General features: G+C 40.7%; 1 protein-coding gene across 2 annotated transcripts; it reads left to right on the top strand.

The window, feature by feature from the left end:
- Positions 1-14,706: 14,706 nt before the first annotated feature.
- Positions 14,707-16,785, top strand: LOC121586149 (apolipoprotein C-II). 2 transcript variants are annotated; one of them, XM_041902648.1, is made up of 4 exons: positions 14,707-14,851; positions 15,609-15,671; positions 16,005-16,206; positions 16,304-16,785. In XM_041902648.1, exons 2-4 carry the CDS (start codon positions 15,623-15,625, stop codon positions 16,389-16,391), a joined length of 339 nt encoding a protein of 112 aa, XP_041758582.1. In that variant the 5' UTR covers positions 14,707-14,851; positions 15,609-15,622; the 3' UTR covers positions 16,392-16,785. The 2 variants fall into 2 exon arrangements, with proteins under 2 accessions (XP_041758582.1, XP_045070354.1); XM_045214419.1 differs by lacking the exon at positions 14,707-14,851 and having other exon boundaries at positions 15,590-15,671.
- The last annotated feature ends 465 nt before the right edge of the window (positions 16,786-17,250 follow it).

The raw sequence follows: 17,250 nt of genomic DNA, 5'->3' as shown, positions 1-17,250 counted from the left end.
GAACCACTGGACTACTTATGACTGACTCAATGATCAAGCAAGCCAATCCAATCAGTCCACCACTTCCCACCCAAAAACAGACCATCGGTCAGTGGTCACCAAAACAAGAACAATGTACACGTGTAACCAAGAAAAAGCACTGTGAGAACTCCCCTAATTCAAATAAAGTGACTTGATTCCGCCAAACAGATTGGACAATACTGAGAACAAACACTAAGGTAAAATGCTCCCCTAAAATGCTCTTTCACTCACTTTGAATTGTGTAGTTTCTAGCTGTTTTTATACTGGAGGCCAGCTGTTATGAGTGATACTGTTGATTACAGAAATATATATATCAGTGATATATCATTTGAATGTATGATTAGTTTTGTTTGGGGTGATGAAAAATGGAATGTACTGTTTATTGAATAATTTAATTAAATGTAAAATCTCTTTTATAAGTGAGATGTGTATTTTAGGGTAATCTTCCCTCATTCTGTTTCTATGACAGATGCCGTGGAAACTGATGCTAGTTGCTCTCCTCTTGCTCATTCAAGGTGTGACTGTGCATTTCAAATTTTTTTACTGTCTGTCTATTCTATCCTCCATTGAACTGCTGACATGGACTGGTAGTATTTTGAGTATGGTTTCCAACCTACTGTACCCTACTGTACCCTTTCTCCTCCATAGCATGTGTGTCCATAGTGGCCCAGACACCAGCCCCAGGGGACTCTGACTCTGAGGGGGTTCTGCAGCGGGCAACAGAGGCATACAGGTACAAACAGACACACACTCACTATGGCCGACCATGCCATTTTAAGGATAAAGACAAAAGGCCTGCACTCAGTAGATGCTGCTCCCAAGTGCTTTGTTCTTGTGTGTGTGTGTCTTACAGGGCAGCCAAAGTTAAAGCCCAGAGAATAGGAGAGGTGGTGCGGGCCTTTGCTGGTGCGTACTACGAGGACCACATCAAACCAGTGGCTGACCCCTACATGGACTGGGCCTCAGCCTCCACCAGTTCCTTCTGGGACAGAGTCAAGGAAAAGATCGACCAGTACAGACCCATCTAATGGCACCTGAATCTAAGGCAGACAAACACGCACCCAGCTCACTGCTAGCACATATACTCATGCAAGGTGATACTAGGACTGATTCTATGTTCATATGCACTAGGGATTACAAGTAGGACATTTGTGTTACAATGTTTTAGACGAGCACGTGAACACTGCTGTATGATTTGGCTGGTGAATGACGACACCCGTTTATTAGTGTTACACTAACCTCAGCACAAGGGTTGTGATAGTATTAAAACTGCTCTAGAGTGTAGTAGTAATCATACCGTTATCAAACAAGGGTCACATATTGCATCTGAGTGAGTCAATTAACTATTGTGAACCACCAAATTGAATCAGCACTAAATAAAAGAAAACATTCAATAATACCATTATAGTGTTGTGCCTTTTCATAAACTTTCCCTTGACAATGTCTACACTGCCCCCATTCATCAGTCTCTGAACTGAATGAAGTAGAAAGTTGAGAGAGACTGAGAATAGATTTTAGAATAGCAGAGAGAAAGCAACAGTGAACGACAAAGAGGGAGAGATAGAATGAGACCGAAAGAAAGAGACAGATGGATGGACAGACAGACAGACAGACAGACAGACAAAGAGAGAGAGAGAGACAGACAGACATACATACAGAGACATCAGTGATGGGAGTGATGTCTACAGACTGTGCTGAAATCGAAGTGTTACCTAGGTGAGAGTTGACAGTTGAGATAAAAGGTTCAGCAGGTGTGTCTGGCAAGAGGGGAGATGTGTGTGACCTGCAGGCCGTTTCTTTCAGCTTTCTCTGTGTGGACTGCAGACATCGATCCTGGAACACAGTCAAGACACTCAGGGCCCTGTTCCATTCAATCAAAACCATAATCTGACTAACTGGGATACATGAAACACATTCAAATAGACAGTGAGAATGGACCTTAGCGTGAAAAAGCTGTTGAGATGATTTTTGTTATACATTGTGAAGAGAGTTTTGTTGTTGATTTCGTGAATTATGAATGTGTGCAAGATTAATGATTTTCAATGAGTTACATAGAGGCAGTCAAGCATATTGGTTTATGTTCCACACAAATGCTGACAAATCAATTATAATGCTTAACACGATCATTCATTCAAACAAAAATCTATTTCATGCACTGATATGTGAACATTTTTGTGGGGGAATTGACGCTTTCCTACGTATGCAGAAGAGTGCATAGCAGCATAAATAGATTTCAGAATCCAATCAAAGTGATAATCTGGATGCATTGCATCACTTGTCTGGACATACATATGAGGGGACTCAAGTGCAATGGACTTTGTGTAGGCGAACGAGTGTGTGGATGTTTGTCCCATAGGTACAGTGGGTTCTGGTGAGTCTGGGTGCGTGGGTGTGTGTGTGTGTGTGCGTGTGTGTGTGTTTGTGTAGGTGTTTGTGTGCGTACGTACGTACGTGTGTGCATACTCTTTAGATGACGTTTGTTTACACTCCTCCCTATATCATGGTGTCTACTTGTCCAGACTGCTTTACAGACAACTCAGCCACCAGAGAAGACTGTCATTTATTTCACTGGGATCTGTACACCCACTACAACAGGAGGTCATCTTTTTCTCTGTCTTCGCTCAACTTTTATAGATACATTATTTCAATGCTCTAGCAATCTCTAACATTTTTAATTAATTAATTAATTAATTATTTACTCATGTATTTTAAGATGCATCTTCCTTTTGTATCAGTTCTAAACAGCTCATCAGTTTCATTGATGCCTGATCAGAATGGTCTGGTTTCTTGTCTAATAAATAGGCAGGCATTGCATTGAACTTAATCTAAATAATGCATATAAAATCCTATTTGGTTTGTCTTTTTCTTTCAGAGATGAACGGAAAATTGGCATTAGCCTTCGTGCTTGCGCTTCAAGGTAAGACCTAGAACCTACAACACACATCCTGCAGAACTCAAAACAGATTTGTGTTTTTTTATCAGAAATGATTGCTTATGGGTACCTTCATGTGTGTGTAAAGTATTGTTTACTGTTCTCAGATGTTTAATTCATAGATTTGAGATGTGTCTGAAAATGTTAGTTTTTTTGTAAAAATGCTATATATCATTTTTTTTTGGCTGAAATGGAAGGTTTGGATCCTGTATATTTGACTGTGATATGTGGTGTCTCACCTAGCTATCTTAAGATGGATAAGAGCATCTGCTAAATGACTAAAATGTAAAATATAAAGGTTTTACATACAGATCTCATGTTACCGTGTTGAAATATTTTTTGCCCCCCAAAAAATACTGTATATTGATGTCACAAATGTATATTTATTAATAATGTAGCTATTTGTCACATTTGTCTGTGCAAAACCTAGCAGTAGTATTACTTATTTCTGTGAGAGAGGCGGATATATAGCATTTTGCAAAAAAAATATTATTACTTGTCTCTGAAATGAAACCATCAATTGATATTGTAAACAAATACATGGTTATCATTGAACAACCCCATGCCACGATTAGATAGTGAAAACACACCAATCTCTTTCATAATGTCTTTAAACAATAAAAGCTAATTTGCCAACATTTATGAAAATGTGACCATTCCAGCTGTTTATAAAACAGAAGGTAATAGCTACCTTTGACCTGCAGCTGTGAACCTGTCAGTGACAGTGAGAGAACATGTCAGCAACAGGAATGTATAGCAGTTAGTTGCACGCTTATCTGAGAGGTGATAGGCTTTGAACTATAGGCCGACCACATTGAGCAGTGACACTATGGACATTGAACCCCACTGCTACAATATCAGCAGAGATAAGAGAGATCTCAGATGTCAGGTTGAAATGGCCTTTGACTATTACAGCCGAGTTTACTCATCATGAGAGCGATCAAAACCCTGTGACTACCTCCATTACACAGACACAGAATCAAAATCAACCTTACTCACACACACTGCCTGGTTATGCGAAGCATATTAGTATATTAGGGCTATTTTGTGGCTAAAGTTAGTCCAGTGGTTTTAGATACTCTATAACAGCAGTCAAGCAAGTGCAATTAATTAATAAAAAACGATCTTTCCCGTCTCCCCTCCAGTCTCTGTGTGCCTGTGTCAGGTACCAGAGCCCGACAAGGAGCTGGTGGAGAAGTATGAGGACATGAAGTCTGTGTTCTACAGGAGGCTGTTGAACGCCTACAGCAAGATGCAGGCTGCTGTGGGGCCTTTGACTGAGAACCTGGGCCAGGGCCAGGCTGCCAAAGACTACATCGAGGAGCTGCAGGGCAATCCCAAATTCCAGAGCGTTGTCAAGATCGGAACGTGAGTGCCCCACCCCGACTCACCCGAGTTATCTTGTCCCGTCAGTCCAGACCCTGCATTGAGTCGATCTGTCAGTCTGTTGATGTCCTTCTGTTTGCAACGCCAGGGTTGTGGGTTCGATAAAATAATGTATGTGCTAACTGTAAGTCGCTCTGGATAAGAGCGTCTGCTAAATGACTAAAATGTAAATGTAAATGTTGTCCTGCTTGTTTGTCTGTCTATCCGTCTGATGTACTGTCAGTTCTTCTGTCTATCTGTCCATAACTTTGAAGTAGGACTTCAAATGATTATAGGATCTTAGATACTGGCGCTTCATGCCTATCAACATGTTACCTAGATATTTTACCATTCTCCATTAAACGTTAACCACTGGACACATCAGAACTTGGTTAAAATACTATTTCAGGTATTTCCATTACATTTCAAAACAAGTATTCAGATCATCTTTATTTGAAAAAACAAGTAGTTGGAAATACACTTGGAAAGTATTTGAAAATTCTCAAATACACTGGCTCAAATACACTCCCATGCATTTAACCCAGGTATTTGAAATACTTTCAAATACAATTTGAAAGACTATTTGTTTCAGTTTTCTCAATTAACCATTACAATACTCAATTAAAAGTACTTGTTTTGGGCTGTGTAATTCAGAATACTCAAATACACAGATATTTATTTAAAAATAAAATTACTCAAATACACATGTATTTGAACCCAGGTCTGAGACACATAGGATGGCTGTTAACTTATTCCATTACTGACATCCCCTCCTGTCTCTGTGTGTGTGTTGTCCAGTGGTCTGGCCCAGGAAGCAGCACCCTTGGTGGACAAGGCCCGTATGGCCGGTCTGGGTCTGTACGGACACTACGTGCGCCCCCATGTCGGCACCTACCTGGATGAGGCCATCAAATCCATCAAGGTTTACCTTGACAAACTCCTGCCTGCTGAGAATTGAGCCCTGGATAGCCTCCGTCGCATCGGACCACCCCACACGCTTGTACCTTTCCACACAGGGCTTGGCTCTGCTATAGCTGTGCTTCTGATACATGTATTAAATGGTAGAAGGGGGAAATACCTGAAGGTGAATGAGAAGAGAAATGCACAATGCAAAACGCATCCCCTCCCGCTTTCTATGTCAACAACACTTTCCTAGACATGACTATTCAAGGGAAACGAAGGTCAAAGCATGGTGGATAGGAAGACTGACATCTTGCAAGAGCTTTAACATTGTGCATGTATATAACTACGTGTTTGATACTCTAACAGGAGTTTGTGTGTGTGTGTGTATGTGTGTGTTTAATAAAGATCTGAAAGTTGAAACTCTTGACTGATACTTGAGCATTATGTTTAATTAGAGTATTTGGTGCAGAAACATTTTTACTCATCCATATGAATAATAATATCATGAACCAGATTTAAAGAAAGATACTGCAATGGAAACATTTTGATCAAACTGCTTAATTGTTTAGTTATTAAGAAGTGATGGTAGCACTTTATTTTAGGGCAAAGAAATTACCAGTTATGTATTTATTATTAATATTATTAATTATTTAAGAATTACATGGTAACATGGTATATACACAATAATATCCTATAAAAACATATATGTTTCTTTGGATTTCATTCAAACAAGCACCATTTGGTACCAAGAGGTTAAAGCTGCATTCTGAGATTTTAACACACAACGAAACTGTAGCCCGTCACTAGTTTTGATATACAGCTGAGGGATGGGGCTACATTCATAAATTCATAGACAGCACTCTAGACACAAGGACTGACAGTCCATGACATCCACATGATAGTTTTAAACATAGTTGGACACTATATTGCTTGTTCACGTTCCTGTTGTTTGTTAACAATGTTTCAATATGTTATATTTTGAGTTATGAAAAAGCCGGGTGTGCTAAGCTCAAGTTATATTCTTTAAGAAACTATTTGTAAATATCAATAATTGAGATGGCCATTGAACAGATTTCCTGATCCCAGACTATACATTTCACTACCAATAGTGTTTCTTTAAGTAAGTAGCAGAAACTACCCACTGATATCTTGTCATTTTCTACAGGAAAGGACAGAAGAGAAGAGAACAGAACAGAACAGAACAGAAGAGAACAGGACAGATGAGAACAGAACAGGACAGAAAAGAGCAAGACAGAACAGGATGGTCTAGAACAGTACGTCTGCTATTGCTGCACTGTTTCACTACACCCTCTTGCCAGGTCGCTATGTAGTTTAGTATGTTCTTGATAACCTAATTGGCTAAACAAAGGTCCTCAATTAATAAATAAGACACATACAACAACCAAAATTAGTTTAATGAGTTTGATCTTCAATCTCATCAGTGCTTGACTCGGGCAGGAGCTCATCGGAGCTGAGTACTGGCACCTCAAATGTTCTACTGCTTGAGCTCCTGTTCCTCTTATAGAATATTAGCTCAAAAGTATTGTGGAGCTCCTGCATCTAAATATAAACAGTACCAGCACCCAAAATGAGTACGGAAACCTATTTTAAGTCAAGCACTGATCTCACTCCAAAAGCTAATTCTGTGGATGTGTGATTGGATAATGATCAAGGGCATAACTGGTTGGACTGGTGTCACGACATTCCCCATTGGACCAATGATCAGTGAGAAGGGATATGGTCACTCAGGAAGTGTTTGCTTTATTGCTACAGATGATATAAGAAAATGTGCATTACTCTGTCCTTGTCCATTCCCTTGCTATGTCAACTGATATATTTATTAAGACCTTCTATTCAGTCAAAGCTTTTCTTTTTACAGCAACTCTCAAAGTGATTTACAAATGTTCCCTCAGTTTACCACCACCACTCCTACCAGAGACCTGTGTGCCAATGTTTGATCCATACTGACAGTAGGGTTGGGCAATTTTAAGATTGCATCTTCTATCGACGATATTTGACAACCATTGTCGATGGTGACGACATCATGATGACACAAACTATTAGCATATTTGAATTTGACTGCACCTCCAGAGTCTGGCAGCTCACAACAGCGCAGTGTAGTGAGCACACAGCAGGGCGACATGCCAAATGGCCCATTCCCTATTTGCCATAGCATAATACATTTCAATACATATGCGGTAGTTAGACTATTAACAAAATGCAAGAGAACATTGTAGATACACACAATACCCCATAATGTCAAAGTGGAATTATGTTTTTAGACATTTTACAAATGAATAGCTGAAATGTCTTAAGTATTCAGCCCCTTTGTTATGGCAAGCCTAAATAAGTTCAGGAGTAACAATTGTGTAGGCCAGTGACACAAAATCTAAATTTAATCCATTTTAAATTCTGGCTGTAACATAACAAAATGTGGAAAAAGTCAAGGGGTGTGAATACTTTCTGTAGGCACTGTATAGGCCTAACGAACAAACAATTGCAAGATAGACTAATTGCATATGAAGTTTAAACAAACATGGTACGTTTCTGCTTTACTTGACCAAAGTATAGGCAAAATAAAGTGTTCCGTCGGAAAGTCAATCACGTGTCAATGTTATGAATCCAATTTGTACAATATTTTATAAATTTGTTGTACTTAAGATCCCAGACTGCATCTTTACTTTCAGTGGTAGTGTGTCATTGACCTATTGTTTACCAGCACCACTTGGTGAATCTTTGTCCTAGTTTACCAGCACCACTTGGCTGCAGTGGAGTCTGTGAGAACCTGTAGTAGCCAGACCAACGTGTCAATGGTGATCTAGACTTAGGACTGTCTTATTAGGATATGTTGCATTACATAAGGAGGTGTGGGCTTACGTATTGGGAGGGGGTTGGTGGGAGGTGGTGGTGGTGGTGGTGGGGGTCGTAATCTGAACACAAAATGTAATATGAATGGGTTACTCTACTGACCTAATAAAGGCCAATGAAAATCAATCAGTCCCCAATCAAAACCAATCAGCAAGCAGGATAAGTTGTCCTGTTACATTTCAATACACCTATCTGTATTGGCAAATACACAGATTGCCCCACACTAAACTCTGACACTAAATCAACAAATAATGAACAAGTTACTGTTTTCAACGTAATTTGTCAACGTATTGTGACTTAAACTGTTGTTTTGAGGGTGAAATTTCAACCACAGGATTATGTGAAATTTCAACATAGACAAACCTTGTATAAAATATGTTGAATTTGTACCTTTGAAACAACGTCAGATCTTCAATGTAATATCCACCATCAGAAAAAAACAATAGGCTGGTCAGCACCTCCTACTGGAGAGTTTATCTATCTACAGCTATCCCTTTGGTTTCCCATTCAGAGTTTTAACCAAGCCCTGCTTGACTTTGATATTTGTCACTGACTATTACCAATGTGCTATCGTTGTAATGAATACTCAGGGAGAAAAAGGTGTAGATTCACGCGCAGAGTGCGGCAGGTATTTATTACGCCTTCGTAGAAGGCAGGAATCGTGGTCACAGGCAGGCAATGGTCATACACAGGCAGGCAAACAGGCAGGTGAAACAAAACTAGGACTGAAGGATAAAACTGGTTCTCACAAATGAGCTAGGAAAGGCTTAGTACAGTCAAAACGAACAATACCTCACAAGGCACAAACAGAAAGAACTGAACTAAATAAGGAGCTGATGAGACCAGGTGAGTAACTAACACAGGTGAAATCAATGAACAAAAATGAAAGACAGGGCTACGTTCACGAACACAAAGAAACAGGGCTACGTACAAGAACACAAGGTGAACTAAGAAAACAAATACAGAACCTTACAATCGTGAGAATGATTGTTGAGAAATCTCCACTTAATAGATTAATTGTTGTTATCGAAGTCATTCCAAAGTATAGGTTTAACAGAGGAAATGAAATGTAACCATACTTGATCAATTATATGTCATCAATGATGCTATTTAGGCCTATATAGCATTTGGGAAGTCATCAACAGCTATTGTTTTAATTAAGCCCAGGATTCAACTAAAAATAGACAATACATATAGGCCTAGGGTTTCAAGCTTTGGTTGATTTAAAATTGAATCTATAAGTTAATAATAAATATATTGGATTCACGTCTCCATCTCAACAAAAAATCAAAGTTAAAGAATAGGACTAAATCAAATCAAACTGGATTTAAAGTGCATTTAAAGTTTGAATTGATTTAGTCCTAGTATTTAACTTAGATTTTTGTTTGAAATGGAGACGTGAATCCTACATATCAATTACACATTTGTGGACAAACTGGAATTAAAGCCAGACTCAGTGGCACAGATGGAACTATCTAAGCAGTAGATACATCTCCTTTAAATGTTGATATTTGGTTTCATTGTCAACCAAACACAATTCAATATTACTTTTGTAATACAGTAAATAGCTGTATAGGGCTATCTTATAAACTAATGTAACAGTATTTATTCAACCTTCAAATGATTAACACATCCATGGCCACCTCCATGGCCACATAATAATCTGTGCAGAATCTCGAACGGCATTGATCACTTGCGACATTTACTTTAATGTAATCTCAACTGCAATCCAGGTCATTTGGTTGTGCTACTAGATGAAGCACAGTGATAACACATTAAAGATGCTACACATAGGATTTGGTGTTTTACTTTTACATTGTAATTTCAGAAAATGTACATAATATATCTGCAGTAATAGTGGAATGATAGTGTTTCACAGTATTACTTACCCGCCAGTGTTGTGATTGGCTGTGATATTCGCCTATTGATTTCTCCCGCCGGAGCGGCATCTGTTGTCCAACTGGAAAAGCTGTTCTGACATTGTGGCTGTGATATCTAGTGGATATCGCTCTGTCATTTCCTGGTTGCTAAAATTCTACATTGTTTGCTCAATTTCAGTTTATGTGAGAAAACAAGCACTGAACAGTGTAGGGAATCATTGTACCATCTAAATCACTGTGAAAGATCTTTTCAATAACAAAAAATATCATTTTTATAGCTGTTTGAAGCTGGTGGACCAAATCCAAAGGGAAAAGGCTCAAGCACAGTCTCTGCCTGTTTTGAATGCAGCCCAGTGCTGTTGCAATTCACCTAGCACTAGGCTGCATTCAAAAAAAGTATCCCTGTGAAACACTATCATTCCACTATTACTGCAGATATATTATGGAAATTTTTTGAAATTACAATGCAAAAAAAGTATATTTATCCTATGTGTAGCACCTTTAAGTTGCTGTATAACATTTCTGACATTGTATTGCCATTTGAAATTTGTTGTGCTTTTAAATGGTTGAAAGCACAGTGATAACACATTTAGGTGACAACTAAACAAAAAATCTGACATTGATTTTCCATTGGAATTTGGTTCCAATGCTTTTAGATTGTTTTTGCTTTTAGATTGTTGAAATCATAGTGATATCGCATTGGGAATTCAGTGAAGTCAGTGAAAATAGGTTGTAATCTCATTGATCAACGTATCAACCAACTATTACCCAATTCGCCACGTTGAAATGACGTGGGGATAGCATCTCCATCTTTGACCCTGTTTACACTCTCTCTCGCTCTCTTCATCAACACCTGGACAGAGGAGTGCACTTTGACTCGGAGAACGACAAGTCAACACATCCCCACTCATATATATACAGGCTAGCTCACCACTGGCTCTCAGCTACTGCTTGCTATTCATTCCTGTCACCCAGTACGGAGAGGAGAAACAGTGAGTACAGCCATCTTCGTTTGATTCACCATCATCTTTAGGTTCTCACACCTGCATGGAGAAAAAGAAAACACCTCTTACTAGTGTAGTTACTTCAGGGTGCACATGATGATAATATCACTGTTATAAGGTGTTGTGTTGTATTATTAGACGGGTAAACACATGTCTGTCTCTAGACTGTTGGACAAAACGCTCTCTGGGAGAGATCAAGTAGAGGGTCTTGAGAGGGGTTCCAACTGTACAGAGTAACTAAATAAATAATGGCATGTCTATATGTGGTCTGCTGTATCATAGTGGGACAGAATCCCAGAAAGACATACATGGTTTGTCTGACCCTCACCAAGATGTTTTCTTTGCCCACAGATCTGAGTGACATCATGAACAAGATTTTGGTCATCACCGTGCTCATAGCAATTCTGGGCCTCAGTAAGTACATAGTCAAGACCCTGATTGACTGACAGACTGACTGACAGACTGGTGGTGTTCCAGGGTGTCTTTTTTGCAGCCTCACTGTGCATTCCAGAAGGTTGCCATATTAGTGTGGCTCTTGAAACGTTTAAACTTCTCCAGACTGAAAAAAAGTCCACCTGGAGCGTCACCATCGACTGACTGACAGACTGACCAACCAACCATTTTGAGCCGGCTAAATGTAGACTTTCACACACACTTTGAACCTCTAACCCTAACCCTCCCCTCTCTTCCAGGTGCTCAGGGCATCCGTTTGCCCAGGCAAGCTGAGGAGAGTGAGGCTCCAGAAGTGGTAGCTGAGGAGCGCGTGGCTGAGGAGGCCGTGATTGAGGAACCGGCCCCGGTGGCTGATGTTGCCGAGGCTGCTGAGGTTGTCGAGGCCGCTGCCGCATTAGAGCAGGGAACCCTGGGAAAGCTGGCCAGCGCCATCAAGAACTACTACGAAACATCCGTCAACACCGCCACCGGCTGGCTGGAAAACATCAAGGGCCTGAAGCTGCAGGAGAAGGCCAAGTAAGATACACACACACAGACAAGAACAGCACAGCAGGTCAAGATAGTAGGCTGACAACTAATTTATTGTCCATGTGTCTGTGTGTCCATCAGGAATGCCTACATTGACACCACCACCGCAGTGAGCACCTACTTTGGCATCCTGCAGGACCAGGTCTACCACATCTTACACTAACAGTAAATATAATTCCTTGCTTCCCTCTGCATCCTCAAAGTCCCTTGGTGAGGAGACCGTCACAGCTGTGGGCCCCTACTCTCTCCGCCACCCTCCCCCAACACACCACTCTGAACTGGCAAATCACATCCAGCCAACCCAGGGTGCATGTATTCTCTACTACATTGTGCCAATATCCCCTACCCACCCTGTTCGGACACACAGAGTTCTCCTGAGCATTCTAGAACACAGTACAGCCAGAACAACAGTAGGGGACTTGGTAAGCTCAACACAAGCGGAACTTGGAATGCGGATTTTAGGCTCACCTCAGACAGCACACAGAACCTTACCATTATGAATGAAGAAAAGAGCCCTAATGTTTCACCACAGGAAACCCAGGAGTGCAGAAACACAGTGCATGTCAAATTATAGTGGTGCCCAGTGGTGCAGTAGACTCAAATGACTGACGTCAGACTTCAGGAACATCTGGAACAGATTGAAATACTGTATTATTTTATGTCAACAAATTATCTTGAAATAAAAACATGAATTTACAAAAAACAGTAGACCCTATGTGTTTCTTGAGACCAGTTCGTTCAGTTTTGTATTATTAGACAAAGTTGTGTAATGTAGGATATGTTCATGCATGTCTCCCAGAGTTGTATGATGAACATTACAGACCTGTACAGAATAGTACCGAACAGAACAGAACAGTCCAGAAAAAACTGAATAGTACAGAACAGTCCAGAACAGTCCAGAACTTAACAGAACAGTCCAGAACAGTCCAGTCCAGTCCAGAACAGAACAGAACAGAATAGTACAGAACAGTCCAGAACAGAACAGTCCAGAACAGAACATAATTGTCCAGAACAGAACAGAACAGTCCAGAACAGTCCAGAACAGTCCAGAACAGTCCAGAACAGTACAGAACAGTCCAGAACATTCCAGAACAGTACAGAACAGTCCAGAACAGTACAGAACAGTCCAGAATAGTAGAGTACAGAGGAAGGATAGAACAATATGTTTCCTGAACTGGGCAACCGAGTCTCACAAGTCCAACACGTTTTTCCCACTACCAGAGAGAAATACAGCAGGCATACAGGTGGTCCAACACAGAGTGCAAATATTTTGTCTGCTGTTGCTGCTCTGTTTCACTTGCACCCTCTTGCCAGGTCGCTATGTAGTTGAATATGTTCTTCATAACCTCCTTGGCTAAATAAAGGTCCTAAATTAATAATTAAATAAATAAGACACATACCCCAATTAAAATACGTTTAATGAGTTCGATCTTCAATCTCACTCCAAAAGCTAATTCTGTGCCAAACAGATTGTATAATGATCAAGGGCACGACCCTCCCCATTCGACCAATGAAAAGTGAGAAGGGATATGGTCAGGAAGTTTTTGCTTTAGTGCTACAGATGACCTAAGAACATTTGCATTACTCTGTCCTTCCTTAACAATTCCCTTGCTATGTCAACTGATACATATATTAATATCTTCTATTCAGTCAACGCTTTTCTTTTTACAGCAAATCTCAAAGTGACATACAAATGTCAAGACATTAGGTGCATAACAGCCTGTCGCATCAGTTTATCACCACCACCTACCAGAGAACTGTGTGCCAATGTGTGATCCATACTGACAGGGCACAAAACAACCTGACGTGTGACAGGGAATCAGGTGACTAGAGTGTTTACACAGCACTAAATTGAGTATACAAAGAAAAGGGGCTTTACATATTAAGGCAAAGTTCAGTATTTCACAACTTATTGTTGAGTTTGTAGTGTCTGTTAAAAGAAAACTGAAGCATGGATTACAGTTTCTCCTGACCCATAGACACCTTCAGGGTGAGGAAACGTCTAATATGAAGTTGGGAAAAAATACTGAACTCCCCCGTTAAACCAATCAAGTCTAACACGGGAAATGTAACATAATACTGGAAATGTACAATCATACTCTTTTGTAAAATCACTTAACCTCACACACACAGCCAGGACAGGTTATTAGGAGGAGTTTTTAGCTAAAAGACCATGGCAGATTCATCATAATGCACCTCAAGATTTAAATTATACAGTTTAAACAGCCCACAGCTACAGCACTGGGCTTCAGCTGAGCTATTCAGTGATAACAGATCATGCTGCCCCACCATTAACTTTCACTGGTAGTGAGTCATTGACCTATAGTTTACCAGCACCACTTGGCTGCAGTGGGGTCTGTGAGAACCTGTAGTAGCCAGACCAACGTGTCAATGGTGATCTAGACTTAGGACTGTGTGCTTAGGCATGGGAGGGGGTAGGTGGAAGGGGGTGGTGGTAGGGGTTGTAATATGAACACAATATATAATATGAATGGGTTACTCTACTGACTTAATAAAGACCAATGAAAATCAACCAGTCCCCAATCAAAACCAATCAGCAAGCAGGATAACTTGTCCTGTTATATTTCAATACACCTATCTGGATTGGCAAATACACAGATGTCCCTACACTAAATTCAAATGATACTAAATCAACAAATTATGGACATGTTACTGCCATAGCATCTCCATTTTGACCCTGTCTACACTCTCTATCACTTTCTTTATCACATATACAAACACCTGAACAGTGGGTGTTTATCTCAGAGGAGTGCACTTTGGCTCGGAGAACGACAAGTCAACACATCCCCATTCATATATATACAGGCTAGCTCACCACTGGCTCTCAGCTACTGCTTGCTATTCATTCCTGTCACCCAGTACGGAGAGGAGAAACAGTGAGTACAGCCATCTTCGTTTGATTCACCATCTTTTGGTTCACCATCTTGTAGTTCACCATCTTCTTTAGGTTCACACACCTGCATGGAGATAAATAAAACACCTCTTACTAGTGTAGCTACTACAGGGTGCACGTCATGATAATATCACTGTTATAAGGTGTTGTGTTGTATTATTAGACAGGTATTACACATGTCTGTCTCCAGACTGTTGGACAAAACGCTCTCTGGGAGAGATCAAGTAGAGGGTGTTGAGAGGGGTTCCAACTGAACAGAATAACTAAAGAAATTATGGCAAGTCTATACAGATGTGGGAAACGCAAACGTGTAATTTAACATTTCAGACTTGATTTGTCCTAACAAAAAATGTATCAACCCCGACAAAAATGTCCATTAATTATGATCCACATAATAATTCACATTTCCTGTTTCTCCAGGATTATTTTCCTGCTGTGAGAAACTGGTCAAATTAAGATCCTGCATCTCTATATAGTCTGCTGCATCATAGTGTGACAGAAACCCCGAAAAATGATAGTTTCATTGTCATTAAAAACATTACCAACCTCAAAATAGCCTTACCTTAGTCATTGGAAACCTGTTAGAAACATGTTTGAGATCAAAAAGAAGAGATTAGATGAGGCTGAGATGAGATAAGGCTAAGAGCAGAGCTGAAAAGGAGGAGGAAATGATGCCACCTAGTGGACAAGTTGATACATGATTTATCTGACCCTCAGCAAGACGTTTGCTTTGCACACAGATCTGAGTGACATCATGAACAAGCTTCTGGTCACCACTGTGCTCATCACTCTTCTGGGCCTCAGTAAGTACACAGCCAAGACCCTGACTGACTGAATGACAGACTGACAGACAGACTGACAGACTGGTGGTGTTCCAGGGTGTCTTTTTTGCAGCCTCACTGTGCATCCCAGAAGGTTGCCACATCATATTAGCATTTCGCATCACCCACAATAACATCTGCTAAACATGTGTATGCGACCAATAAAATTTGATTTGATTTGAAACGTTAAACACACCAGACTGCAAATAAGAGCACCTCGAAGAGCAACATTGACTGACTGACTGACTGACTGACCAACCAACCAACCATTTTGACTCTCTAACCCTAACTCTAACCCTAACCCTCCCCTTCCAGGTGTTCAGGGTCTCCGTCTGCCTAGGCAAGCTGAGGAGGGTGCGCCTGAGGAACCGGTGGCTGATGTTGACGAGGCTGATGCAGAGCAGGGAACCCTGGAAAAGCTGACCAGCGCCTTCAAGAGCTACTACGAAACTTCCATCAGCACCGCCACCAGCTGGCTGGACAGCATCAAGGGCCTGAAGTTGGAGGAGAAGGCCAAGTAAGACACACGCACGCACACACACAAGAACTGAACAGCTGGTCAAGATAGCAGGCTGACAGTTAATGCATTGTCCATGTGTCTGTGTGTCCCGCAGGAATGCCTTCGCTGACACCACCGTGGTGGTGGCCACCTACTCTGGCATCCTGCAGGACCAGGTCTACCACATCTTATACCAACAGTAAAGACCCTTCCTGGTTTCCCTCTGTGTCCCCAACGTCCTCAAAGTCCCTTGGTGAGGAGAGCGTCGCAGCTGTGGGCCCCTACATCCTGGAGCCTCTGATCAGCTCCACCGGACCTCCAACCCTCGGTGACGTCCCCCTGGAGTCTGTGTAGATTGAAATACAGTATTATTTGATGTCAACATTTTACATTTTATTAATTTAGCAGAGGCTCTTATCCAGAGCGACTTACAATTAGTGCATTCATATTAAGATAGCTAGGTGAGACAACCACATATCACAGTCATGGCAAGTACATTTTTCCACAATAACGTAGCTATCAACAAAGTCAGTGCTAGTAGGAAAATAATTTATCTTGAAATAAAAACATGTGTTTGTAGAAAACCAGTAAACCCTATGTGTTTCTTGAGGGGCATTATTCATATGAGTTAGTATGAGCAATGTGCTTAAAGTTGAGAAACGTAGGCTATGTTTATGCATATCTCCCACATGTTCGTGACATCAATATGGTTATGTGTACATCATGTCTCAGACTTTACAATATGGACAATATGCAGTCTCACAATACCTACTGTCAGTGGCGATTTTAGCATGTAAATCTTGGTGGGGCAAAAAAATACAAATATGGGATGCATGCCAGCAAAGCCACTACACAACACAACACTAAACAATACATTAATTGCACTCTAATGGTGACAAACGGGGCCCACAAACTGAGTCCCAACAGCAGTCCCAACACCTTATCAATGCTACACCTGGCTATCAGCGGAGCCTTGTCTGGCAGCGAAACAGTTCATTCAGCCTCATTTACTGCCTTTTTAAAAAACATAGCTGATATGGCTGACTTGCTTAAACAAATGTG

This window comes from Coregonus clupeaformis, unplaced genomic scaffold (assembly GCF_020615455.1).
Source record: "Coregonus clupeaformis isolate EN_2021a unplaced genomic scaffold, ASM2061545v1 scaf0255, whole genome shotgun sequence".
NCBI lineage: Eukaryota > Metazoa > Chordata > Actinopteri > Salmoniformes > Salmonidae > Coregonus > Coregonus clupeaformis.
The sequence above is the reverse complement of the archived record's forward strand: the minus strand, read 5'-3'. Positions and strand labels throughout refer to the sequence as shown.

Bases quoted from the DNA above. Each gene is read 5' to 3' on its own strand.
- LOC121586149 (XM_041902648.1), top strand. From the start codon at position 15,623: ATGAACAAGCTTCTGGTCACCACTGTGCTCATCACTCTTCTGGGCCTC. The intron at 15,672-16,004 runs GTAAGTACACAG...CTCCCCTTCCAG, and splicing joins CATCACTCTTCTGGGCCTCA to GTGTTCAGGGTCTCCGTCTG. The intron at 16,207-16,303 runs GTAAGACACACG...TGTGTCCCGCAG, and splicing joins AAGTTGGAGGAGAAGGCCAA to GAATGCCTTCGCTGACACCA.